Source organism: Ranitomeya variabilis, chromosome 1 (assembly GCF_051348905.1).
Source record: "Ranitomeya variabilis isolate aRanVar5 chromosome 1, aRanVar5.hap1, whole genome shotgun sequence".
Classification (NCBI taxonomy): domain Eukaryota; kingdom Metazoa; phylum Chordata; class Amphibia; order Anura; family Dendrobatidae; genus Ranitomeya; species Ranitomeya variabilis.
In genome coordinates, this window is record NC_135232.1 from 70,951,525 (window position 1) to 70,964,145 (window position 12,621).

General features: G+C 41.6%; 1 protein-coding gene across 1 annotated transcript in view; it reads right to left on the reverse strand.

Annotated features, from left to right (window-relative positions):
- Positions 1-2,726: 2,726 nt before the first annotated feature.
- LOC143793724 (granzyme A-like) overlaps positions 2,727-12,621 on the reverse strand; it is a 51,352-nt gene continuing 41,457 nt past the window's right edge. The window contains exons 3-4 of the mRNA XM_077280742.1: positions 9,688-9,957; positions 2,727-3,695 (exon numbers count right to left, since the gene is read on the reverse strand). Coding sequence (XP_077136857.1) covers positions 3,519-3,695; positions 9,688-9,957 — 447 coding nt within the window. The 3' untranslated portion in view covers positions 2,727-3,518. The remainder of the gene's footprint in view (positions 3,696-9,687; positions 9,958-12,621) is intronic.

Here is a 12,621-nt window from a genome sequence, read left to right on the forward strand (position 1 = left end):
ATTAAGTGCTGTTTTTTAAAAGATTGTTGGTTATGGGCCTACTAACGGTGTCTGCCCCTGCCTGGTGTTGTCCTCAACTGAATAAAGCTGAGCTTCTACCTTCTGGCTCTGATTAAGCTTTTTTTTTTTTTTTTTATTGCTGGATGGGGCCTAATACCTCTGTTTGCTGCTCCCTGGTGTTTGTCCTCAACTGAATAAAGCTGAGCTTCTACCTTCTGGCTCTCATTAAGTGCTGTTTTTTAAAAAATTGGTGGTTCCGGCCTACTAACGGTGTCTGCCCCTGCCTGGTGTTGTCCTCAACTGAATAAAGCTGAGCTTCTACCTTCTGGCTCTGATTAACTGCTGTTTTTTAAAAAATTGGTGGTTCCGGCCTACTAACGGTGTCTGCCCCTCCCTGGTGTTGTCCTCAACTGAACAAAGCTGAGCTTCCACCTTCTGGCTCTCTTTAAGTGCTGTGTTTGTAAAAATAGGTGGTTATGGGCCTACTAACGGTGTCTGCCCCTGCCTGATGTTGTCCTCAACTGAATAAAGCTGAGCTTCTACCTTCTGGCTCTGATTAACTGCTGTTTTTTAAAAAATTGGTGGTTCCGGCCTACTTACGGTGTCTGCCCCTGCCTGGTGTTGTCCTCAACTGAATAAAGCTGAGCTTCTACCTTCTGGCTTTCGGCCTATACTATCAGATATTAAACTGCATTTGGCCTACTAGTGTGGTTGGGCCCTTGAAACAGTGTCTGCTGCTCTTGGGTTTGCTACTCCACTGAACAAAGCAATGCCGCCTGTTTAGTCCTGTTACCAATTTTGAACTGCATTTAGCCTACTTTATTCTTTGGCCCTATATCTGTTTCCTCCTCATCCTGCCCATTGCCCAGCCACTGCTAGATGAGTCTGCTGGTACATTGACCTAGACCACTACATTCCCCTTGCACTCTACACAGCCAGAATCTGACCCTGCTGAAAGTAAGGCTCCCCTTCCTGCATGTTATACCACCTTACACAGGGACAAAGAGGAAGGTGCAAATGAAAGTGCAGGTTCCTTCATCAGGTGGGGGGGGCATACTCGTTGGCGACGTCACTGGCACAGGGCCCCTCAGAGTACGCAAAAGTGTCTCTGCTGGTGGGAGGCGCCCCCGCCATGCAAACACACCGCCGTACTTTGAGGGGCCCTGTGCCAGTGCCAATGCGAACGAGTGGGCCCCCCCTGCTTGCTCAGGATCACAGCACTTGCAACGTTGAAATACTTACCTCTCCCTGCTCCACCGCCGTGACGTAGTCCGCGTTTCCTGGACCCACGAAAAACTTGAGCCAGCCCTACTCCCCCCACAACTTTTGCCAAATGACCCCCAATTTCCTATGCCCAACTATTATTATAAAGTTAATTAAGATTGACAAGCTTCAGAAACAAGAATGGATGTTTTTGGCATTAAAATGGGCACTGTAGGTGTTTTCCTGGCCTCCACTCACTGCCGACTATGCTTCCCTATTGACTTGCATTGGGTTTCGTGTTTCGGTCGATCCCCGACTTTCAGCGATAATCGGCCGACTGCACTCGACTCGACTCTGGACAAAGTCGGGTTTCACAAAACCCGACTCGATCTTAAAAAAATGAAAGTCGCTCAACCCTACTCGTCAGCTCTTCCATAGAGAACACAGGACAGCATGACTGAGTGATCGCTCCTGTGTACTGGAGAGCCCGCCAAGATGTCTGGCAGCCTAAACATTGTTCTGCCAATGACCATCTAATGTTTATTGGGTCTTTACTTATTGCATCTCTTCTAGACACAATCAACAAACTTTGTTTGCAGGGCTGGTATTTTAAGGTGAATTTACATTACATGTTTACCATAAACGAGATTCTCTAAGAAAAATGATTTCACAATAATCGAGCAGTCTAAACAGGCTACCGATCACCTGCCAAACTGCTTGCTCATAGTGTGAAACGACCTCTGGGTTTCAACAAAAGATGATTATTCTTAGCTGTGCATTGTCTTGTGTAAGCAGGACCTTAGCTGCAGAGAACAGTGCCAGGCTATCCGTGTAGAACAATCTATCAATCAGTGTATCTGTTGGCAAACTTGTTTTTTTTTAAAAAAATTGCATTGAGCTGTTCGCAAGTAGAAAATTCTTTTAACCGGTTCACGTCTTTGAAAGCCTGATGCGTTAAGAGAAGATGAAAAGTCGGAATAATCAGAAACTCAATTTTCCATTGCAGTGTTTTGCGTTTTTTTCATTTTTTTTGGTGTTTATTAACCTGTTATGTAAAAAAAATGCTATTAACCTGTAGATATGGGGTTAATCATCAGGTTAATAAGATTCTGAAGTTGCCTGGTTGCTGCACTGAAATCCCCGCTGTTGGGAGGAATGGAGCGTTTTTCCTCCCGGAAGCCTTTGACTTTCACTAATAGGGGTGGGCCGGCGTGGCTTCAGTCACTGCTCAGTGCCTAGTCAGTGACGGCTGTATCCACACCCTGGCACTTACAGCTCAGCATTAGGTTATTTATAATGGGGTCTGTCAGGTTTTGTCATAGCGTCAATCAATTTATTTGTAAAAATATTGCCCTATATTTTTCTAACTCTGTTTCTTATTAACAAACTTTTCATAAAATTGAGCATACTAAACTAATGATAGTTGGAATGTGTCCCCTCAAAATCATTTCCATTGGTGAAACTCTGTGCACCAGTCTGATGATGCATGCATGAACTGCAGAAGTAATGACAGGACATCAGATATCATGATTATGTTTATTGTGGTTTCATCTAAATTGCTCTATATTGCAACTTACATAAACAGCTCTTACCCTCCTATGGCATAAAGCAAAAAGAAAACATCATTTCAGAAAAGCATTACTCTAATCTGGTAAACTAAGCAACCAAGGCTGGAGGAACCTCCAGGGACCAAGCCCAGGTTCTGCCAAGAAGGCAATGCCCATGAGGTCCATCTGAATCTGTGTCCAGAGCATGTACTCCAGGGGTCTATGGCTATTTTGGATCGGAATTCAACAACATATGAAATGGACATATATTCTATATATCTAACGGACAGTGAGTATGAAAAATATTTTTTTTCTGGTCGACGATAACTAGTTTCAAAATCCGACTTCATCAGAGCTAATAAACTTCTGGTGCTGATAGATTTAGACATACAGTATAGACTAGTGGTTGTGTATGTAAGCATGTGTTCACTCTGTTTCTGAACCTGACACATACATACTTTTCAGTTATGTATGTAAACACAGTTACATACATCACCATTGTAAATTCATATAAACATCTTGGTGGATGTTCTTATGTGGGCAACGTAGATGGACAAAACGTAATCCAAAAGGTATAGAATTTATGTTGGGCATACTACTGAAGATGTGTCCAGCTCTACATTTACCGGTTACTCCCCACAGTGCTTGTGTGTATATTGTCCTGGATTCTTATCATGTGTTGGGATATTATACCCTATAGACCCATTAGAGACATACGTTTGGACCATTTTTGAACAGATTCCAGCTCTTATTTTCTGCAGAATATATTTATATTGTGTATGTTTCAGAGTAATCTCTGCCGATTGTCTCTCTAATCCACTTGAGATAATCGTTTGTAAGTCGTGTGAAGACTGCTGGAAATGCTGGATTGCCACAATTACATGTTCCACATGCGACAAGGCCGACATAATTTCCATCACAGACCAATGGACCGCCGGAGTCACCCTGGAACAGATCAGAGGACACATTCATTTCATGCTTATTATAAATGCAGGACACAGTTGATTTTTTCGCCCTTCTATTACACGCACAAAGGTTCCCTAAGGGCTGATTCAAACAATATACAAGATACAATAAAACAACGTACTCGGAACAGTGTTAGTCTATGGGGTTTTGCACATGTCCGATATTTTCATATAACAGAGACTGTCTGAGGAATGAATAGTTGCATGCTCGAAGCTTGATCTGGTAGTCGAGGTTTTGCAAATTTACGATATTTTCATTTAACAGAGACTGTCCGAGGAATAAATCGTTGCATGCTCGAAGCTTGATCTGGTATTCAGATAGAATTCGGCTATGTAAGTCAATGAGTGCGTGGAAAACATTGTACTGTACATCTTCTCCTCATACAAGAGAATCAGATCGCACCGTGCTGACACCGATGAGAGTTTGATCAGAGTGTCATTTGCAGATCAGCTTGATTCTTTCGGCTGGGAGAGTCTACAGCCATCTGCACCTGCACTAAGGGTAAGGCCACACTGTCCATTGGCACATTCCAGAACTACATACAGTTATTTGCATAAACAAGCAGGGCTTGCACAGTACATTTTCTGACTGCATTTTGTTTAACAGAAACATTACCACCAGTATCCCACACAAATTGGCCTTTGAAAATATGTGGATACCTCCTAACTTTTACAGGATAGAAAGGGGTACAAACTATGCCCTAATAGAGCGTCATGGTGAATTTTGACCACGCACTTAGTCACACCTATTTACCATATATGTCTACCATGGCAGTAGGAGATGTCAGTGGCTCTGAGGTACATTTAGCAGATGCCCAGGACTGCAGTATGTGGACCCAAATCCAGGACTGTCCTGTGGTATTCAGGATTAGTGATGAGCGAATTTGTTTGAAAAATGATCATTAAACATAAATTCGGCACGAATATGGCACACTGGGATTAGTGATTGGAAACACGAGCAAAATTTTATAAAATCGTAAAAAATAGGTAACATTCGGTAAAAAGTGCAGGAAAATATTTGCATTGCCACTAAAGTATTTTGATCACTTTGACAACGATAATGGTGGTGTATGATGAGTGTTGAGCATGAGTTTGATGAGGGGAGTGAGTTTGCAGAGTTCAGAGGCGCGGCGTGCTTGTAACCGGTAATATTTTGTCCTAACTTTATTTGTGCACAATGCGGCTAGCCAATCAGCTCATGCAACAGCACAACAGAGTCCAAATCTCACACGTAGTGAACGAATGGAGAGGATGGTGAGGGAGTCTCTAGAACTGAATACCAATACCATCAGGGAGGGTTTGCCTCCTTTCACATTTTGATCTTCCAAAATAGATGAGTGGCCTGAGGTTGCTTCACATGCCCTGGAGGTTTTATCATGCCCAGCAGCCAGTGTTCTCTCAGTACGTGTCTTTAGTGCTGCTGGTGGTGTCCTGAGGAATAAGCGCAGCTGACTGTGTAAACCGCATAGCTTTCATCAAGATGAACAAGTCATGGATCTCAAAGGACATTTGCACCCCAATTGCAGACTGTACAGACTAGGCAATGTTTAAATTTTTAGTGTGCTGCATTAATCTCGCGTAACTGCACGTGATATCTTTAGTGTAGCTTCTCTGCCTGCTTTTGCTGCTGCTGACGCTGCTGCTGCAGATGTTAACACAAATTTGTGGAAGTGTGAACAGTCATGGATGGTCTACATCTGCTGGGTAAGCTGTAGTGGAAGACGAGTCGGTCCCTACTGTACTACTTTCGTAAAATATATGCCACTTCAGTGGTTTCAGGCTCTCATTTTTTGAAATTTGAAGACTCCTGATTGGGTCTACATCTACTAGGTAGGCTGTAGTGGAAGACATGATACAATTTTTACTCTTGTGAAATTGATGCTACTTCAGTGGTTTCAAGCCCTAATTTTTGGAAATGTGAACACATCTGTTTGGATGTACATGTGATAGGTTCCCTGTAGTGGCAGAGATGTTGATCACTATTATACTATTTGAACTCTCGTAAAATTGATGCCACTTTGGTGGGGTCTGCCAATAATTCTTATAAATGTAAACACTCCTGGTTGGGTGTCCATCTGCTGGGTTGGGTGTAGAGGAAGACCTGTTGGTCTCAATTATACTATTTTTACTGTGGTGAAATTGATGCCACTTTGGTGGTGTTTGCCAATAATTTTTGGAAATGTGAACACTCCTGGTTGGATGTTCATCTGCTGGGTTGGCTGTAGTGGAAGACCTGTAGGTCCATATTATACAATTTCTACTCTTGCAAAATGTATGCCACTTTGGTGGTGTCTGCCAATAATTTTGTTAAATATGTTGACTCCTGGTTGTGGCTCCTTCTTGCGTGTTGCCTGTTGCAGTAGGCCTCCAAGACCGTCAGGCCTCCACTTTCTTTAAGAAAGATTTTTCTGACAATAGTTGTCTACGAAACTGATGTTTGTGCCACCTGAGTGTAGCTGAGCATGAAAGCAGGTTGAGCTATTACAGGTGGTATCAGGGCTCCCAGCACAGCAGGACTACACTGATCCCTAAGCCACTATGTCTTACTCTGACGTTCAATTCAAAGCTGTAAATGCTGTCCCAGACCCCAATACCTCATGCATGGCTGATTGATGCAGTGCCATGCTACATTTTGTACTGTGGGTGAATTGAGGCCACTCTCCTGGTGTCTGTCCCTCATTTCATGCGTTTTGGCAGCTTTTGGGGCTGTTTGAAGGTGTTGTGCATGCATTTGTTTTTGCCTCCCATTGACTGTAATGGAGTTCAGCTATGTTCGGCGAATATTCAACGAATAAATCGGCGAATATTGCAAATTCGGTGATCGGAATCGGAGCCAAACATTGAAATATTGGCTCATCTCTATCCAGGCTGGTTGGGACCTTTGTATTTGCTTTTTATTCATTTGTAGTAGCAGCAGCCAGAACGCTCTCACTTTTATGTTTTGCTTCACTATCCGACATCTTGCTTTTTTGTGTCTGTAAAGCTGTATTGCATTTTTCCACATATTTTTATGCTTTATCCAACTATTTGAGGCATTTTTGGTGCAGCTTTGAAGCACAGTTTTAATTTTTTTTTATAGTACAGAAAAGCATTGATTAGCTACTTAAAATTCAGTTTTATAATGTGTTTTTACATGTGTTTTTTTCATGATCCACATCGATTCCAATAGAGAAAAAACAGCTATGTCACACAGTTCAGCAGTGTCTTTAGACGCACCATGGGCTCAGTTTTAATCAAATCCGATTTGCTTGAACAGTTAAACACAGAATTCCTGCGCAAAAAGTAGCAGCGTTTATGTTATATGTGAACATGGCACAAATATCCAAGCAAAGTGTATGTGAATTTATGAAAACTCTGGACCACGGTGCATCTAAAGATGTTGTTAAAGTGTGCGGTTTTGGTGCACTTTCTTCTCTATAAGCTTCTATTTGGAGCCTGAGAAAAGCACAGTTGCATTTTTAAGTTTGGAATGCAAAGTTTTCTGTACTACTAAAAAAGAGTTAAAAAAGCTGCTTCGAATCTGTACCAAAAGCGCATCAAATAAGAGGCATAAAAAAGCAGCAAAAACTCAATAATCAGAGACGATTGTTACTGCGTTGTGTGGTGCAGAATGGAGGAAAACGTACAGAAAAAATTAAGCATTTACGCAACGTATGAACATGGGCTCAGCGCTACATGTTTATCACATTTTTTAAGCGTTTAATGTAGAAAAATAAATAAATCACTTAATTGTTGTTAAACGATATACTGATCACCATACATAATCAGTTTACTGTATTGTACGATTTCTTATTATTACAGGGATACCAAATATGTCTGTTATTTGCTGATTTGTAATGTTCATTCTATTTTTTTAAGTGCATCAAAAATGACATTTTTGTAATTGTTTTTCAGTAATTTTATAGGAAGAAAAAAACCCTTTCTTTTATTTTCCCTCTAAAATAGAGAGACATTGAAATCCACTTCTATATAGAGATGTGTCTCTATGTCTAAGTCAATCTGTCTGTAATTGCAGAACCTACAGTGCAAATCCAAGTACGGAAAAATGTTCCACACCGGAATGTGCAGGTTGTGCCTAGCAGCTTTTGCTACTGTCTACAATGACGCAGGATGAGGGTTTGAATCCTGGCGAGATCAGATCACAAGAAAAAAAAAATATTGTTTGTTTAATTTAATGTAAATATTAACAGAGCAGAGCTACCACCCCACCCCAAGAATGACTAATTATGGAGCACAATAGGGGCAATATAATAAAGACGTACAATGAGGAGCATTATAATAAGGAGGCACAGTGGAAGGCATTGGGAGAAGGCATTATGGTGGGAATTACTGTAATAAAGACGCATGCTAGGACATTAGTACATGAAGTCACTATGAAAGGTATTAATATAAGGAGGTGCAATGGAGGTATTTTTTTATAAGGGGGAACAGGAGAGCATTATGAGGAAGCACAAGGAACAATATTATTGTAAGAAAGCACAAGAGTCGAAAATAATATTATTATAAGGCAGTATGGAGATTATTATGAGGAGTCATAGGGGATATTATAAGGAGGTATAGAAGAACATTATCTTTACAGGGAATCACAAAGGATATTATTATTATTATTATTATTATTATTAGAAATCACATGGTGTGAAAATATTATTATAAATAGGTATTGAGGGTCATTATTATTAAAAGGAGGCACAGGGATTTTATCATAAGGAGGCACAGATGGACAATGTTACTACACACATAGGGGGCTGTATAGTAAGATGGCACATTATTATTAATAAGTGACATAGAGGGGACCACTATTTACTATGTGGAGGCACAGAGGGAACAATATTACTGTGTATGGGCACAGAGGGGGCACTATTAATATGTTTAACATCAAAATAGGGTACTATAACTGTGCAGAGCACAGAGGGGGAACTGTTACTATGTTCAGCACAAAGGTAGTGAACTATAACTGTGCAGGGCACAGAGGGGGCACTGTTACTATGCTCAGCACAAAGGTAGTGAACTATAACTGTGCAGGGCACAGAGGGGGCACTGTTACTATGCTCAGCACAAAGGTAGTGAAATATAACTGCAGGGCACAGAGGAGGCACTGTCACTATGCTCAGCACAAAGGTAGGGAACTATAACTGTGCAGGGCACGGAGGGGGCACTGCTACTATGTTCAGCACAAAGGTAGTGAACTATAACTGTGCAGGGTACAAAGGGGGCACTGTTACTTTGTTCAGCACAAAGGTAGCGAACCATAACTGTGCAGGGCACAAAGGGGGCACTGTTACTATGTTCAGCACAAATGTAGTCAGAGGGGGCACTGTTACTATGTTCAGCACAAAGGTAGTGAGCTATAACTGTACAGGGCACAGAGGAGGCACTGTTACTATGTTCAGCACAAATGTAGTCAGAGGGGGCACTGTTACTATGTTCAGCACAAAGGTAGTGAGCTATAACTGTACAGGGCACAGAGGGGGCACTGTTACTATGTTCAGCAAAAAGGTAGTGAACTATATCTGTGCAGGGCACAGAGGGGGCACTGTTACTATGCTCAGCACAAAGGTAGGGAACTATAACTGTGCAGGGCACAAAGCGGGCACCGTTACTATGTTCAGCCCAAAGGTAGTGAACTATAACTGTGCAGGGCACAGAGGGGGCACTGTTACTATGTTCAGCACAAAGTTAATGAACTATAACTGTGCAGGGCACAGAGCGGGCATTATTACTGTCTCCGGCACTGGTTACAGCACTAAATGGTTTGTGTAGAGCTGTAGTATGTGGAGAAGGAGCTGGAAAAGCAATAAGAAAAAGATGTCTGTGTGTTACATTTTATGGGGGCATGTTATGGACAGAGAAAGTGGTCATGATGGTATGTGTGGTATTAATTCACAAACTGTAGTATGTGTTTATTCAGTTTCACGTTGTCTATATTCTAATTTTTTTTCTCGCAACATGCATTTTCAAATAGCATTACTTACCACACACGGGCCAGCTTTACGATTACTGTCCGGGGAACTAGCACACATCATGTCATCGTTTATGGTTAGATTTATTCTGTTGTATTTATTTTTACAGTCCGTATTGTTAACAATTGCCACATTAACTTCTCGAAGAGCATTTGATTTTGTCCTGTCTTCTGTTATTCCCCACCCGGCCACGCTGCATATCTTCTTGTCTCGAATTACATTCTTTCTCAATGGCAATGGAAGAATATCAACAAACTCGTTCAACTTTGCAGGTTTCTCCAGCTGTAAGACAACAGATATATTGAACTCAGTTTAAAAATACTGACCATAAAACATGGCTTACCCACAAGATACGTGATTGATAAAGGTCTACCCTCCAGCTCCTCCAGCAAGCAGCACATAATTGGGACTGTGATGTAGTATCAGCACAGTTGTGTGTATAAATGTGCTGCTTTGTGTAGATAATTATTGAATACTCCTCATCATAGACCTTGGTCTTGTAAGACTTGTTGCTCAGATGACAGGATCACACCTTGTTCAGGACCTCGCCTTTTTTCTTTTTTTGTGCCTTTTTTCCTCCCTTTTTTTCAAAGAGCCATAACTTTTTCTTATCTTTAAGTTTATATAATCACATAAGGGCTTGCTTTTTTATGGAAGACAAGTTGTAATTTTCAATTAAATTATTCACTTCACCCCCCAAAAAATCTAATTCCGTCATTGAATGTCATTAAAAAAATAAACATTGTGCTGTAAAAATTACTTGGCAATATGATTTTTCAGATCAGCATGATTATGTCACTACAAAACAAAAATATTTTTTTATGTCCCTACAGCCAGCCCCACATATGTCTCTGCAGCCAGCCCCACATATGTCCCCATTGCCAGCCCCGCATATGTCCCCACAGCCAGCCCCAAAAATGTTCACACATCCAGCCCCAAGCATGTCCCCATAGCCAGCCCCATGTATGTCTCCATAGAGGTCCCCACGTATATGACTCCGCAGCCAGCCCCACATATGTCCCCACAGCCAACCCCATGTATATCTTCACGCAGCCAGCCCCACATATGTCCCCACAGCCAGCCCCTCGTATATCCGCACAGCCAGCCCAACATATGTCCCCACAGCCAGCCTCATGTATGTATGTCCCCACAGCCAGCCCCACATATCCTCCCCCAATTCTTTTTTAACCTGATAAAAAGATGTGGGGCCCTCACCCCCACTGTGGCCATTGCCAACCTTTGACAAAACACCCTGCCTATTGGCATAATGCAACAAGCGAAATTCAATTTGCCAAGTAATGATTTCAACTCTTTTAACATTACCTTATATAATTGTTTAACTCCCTGCACCTCCGCCATAAGGTCTACCAACTTCTCATACCTCTTACCTTCCATTTTTTCTTGTGCCAAGGGAACACCAAATTTTTGGGCTATATTTTCCATAGTATGGAACAACAATAAACATTCAAATGATCCCGCTGGGCCAATGCACAAATGATCATCCAGGTAGTCTATGCAAGATTTTATGCCCAAAATATCCTTCACTACCCACTCCAAGAAAGGGCTCAAAGATTCAAAATATGCACAGAACTGGGAACACACCATTGGCAAACACCGGTCTGCAAAGTAACCCTCATCCCAAAAACAGCCCAACAAGTGCATACTATCAGGATGGCCTGTAAAGGCTCTATAAAATGAAGTATAAACTACTGAACATAACTCTGGATTTATGCCATCATTAACTGAGGCACCCCTTGGAAATGATAAGTGGTGAATCAACCGAAACTTGATAAGTTCCTTTTTCGGTACAACCCCTAACAGTGAAACTCTAAGATTACTAAAAGGAACCTCCGAAAATGGCCCATCCATTTGACCAAAAGAAACTTCCTTTTTTTAATTTCTCTGACACAACCTCCAGGAATTGTAATGCCGATTTAAAATTTTTTGTGGGGAACTTACCTTTTTTTTATCAACAAACTGAATTTTAAAACCATCAGGAAAACCTGCCTCTAATAACTTTGCCCCCACCCTGTCAAAGTACCCAAGTGTAACAGCTTCAAGTCTCCTAAAGGGACTAAATCCTAACTCAGGCCCAGATACCAAAAAATAGAAATGCTAAAGGTCTTAGAAAATAGCAACAAAAGCAAAATTTGGTTTTACAAATTTCTGAAATTTTTTTCACCACTTTAGTAAAAAAAAACAACTATACATGTTTGGTATCAGTGTTGTCATGATTCTCAATGGCGAGAGAACATAGCCCAGCATATATGAGAACTAGCTCTTGGAAGATGGAAACTATACTGACCATGAACTAAACCTGCCGCACAACTAGAAGTGGCCGGGTAGCATGCCTACGTTTTTTAACCCTAGATGCCCAGCGCCAGCCGGAGAACTACCTAATCCTAGCAGAGGAAAAGACAGTCCTGGCTCACCTCTAGAGAAATTTTCCCAAAAGGCAGACAGAGGCCCCCACATATATTGGCGGTGATTTTAGATGAAATGACAAACGTAGTATGAAAATAGGTTTAGCAAAATCGAGGTCCGCTTTCTAGATAGCAGGAAGACAGAAAGGACACTTTCATGGTCAGCAGAAAACCCTATCAAAACACCATCCAGAAATTCCTTTAAGACTCTAGCATTAACTCATAACACCAGAGTGGCAATTTCCGATCACAAGAGCTTTCCAGACACAGTAACGAAACAGCAGCTGTGAACAGGAACAAAATGCAAAAACACACAAGGACAAAAGTCCAACTTAGCTGGGAGTTGACTAGTAGCAGGAACAAGCACAGAAGGCTTCTGATTACATTGTTGACCGGCAAGAAACTGACAGAGGAGCAAGGTTATATAGCGACTCCCACATCCTGATAGGAGCAGGTGAACAGAGGGGATGATGCACACAAGTTCAATTCCACAAGTGGCCACCGGGGGAGCCCAGAATCCAAT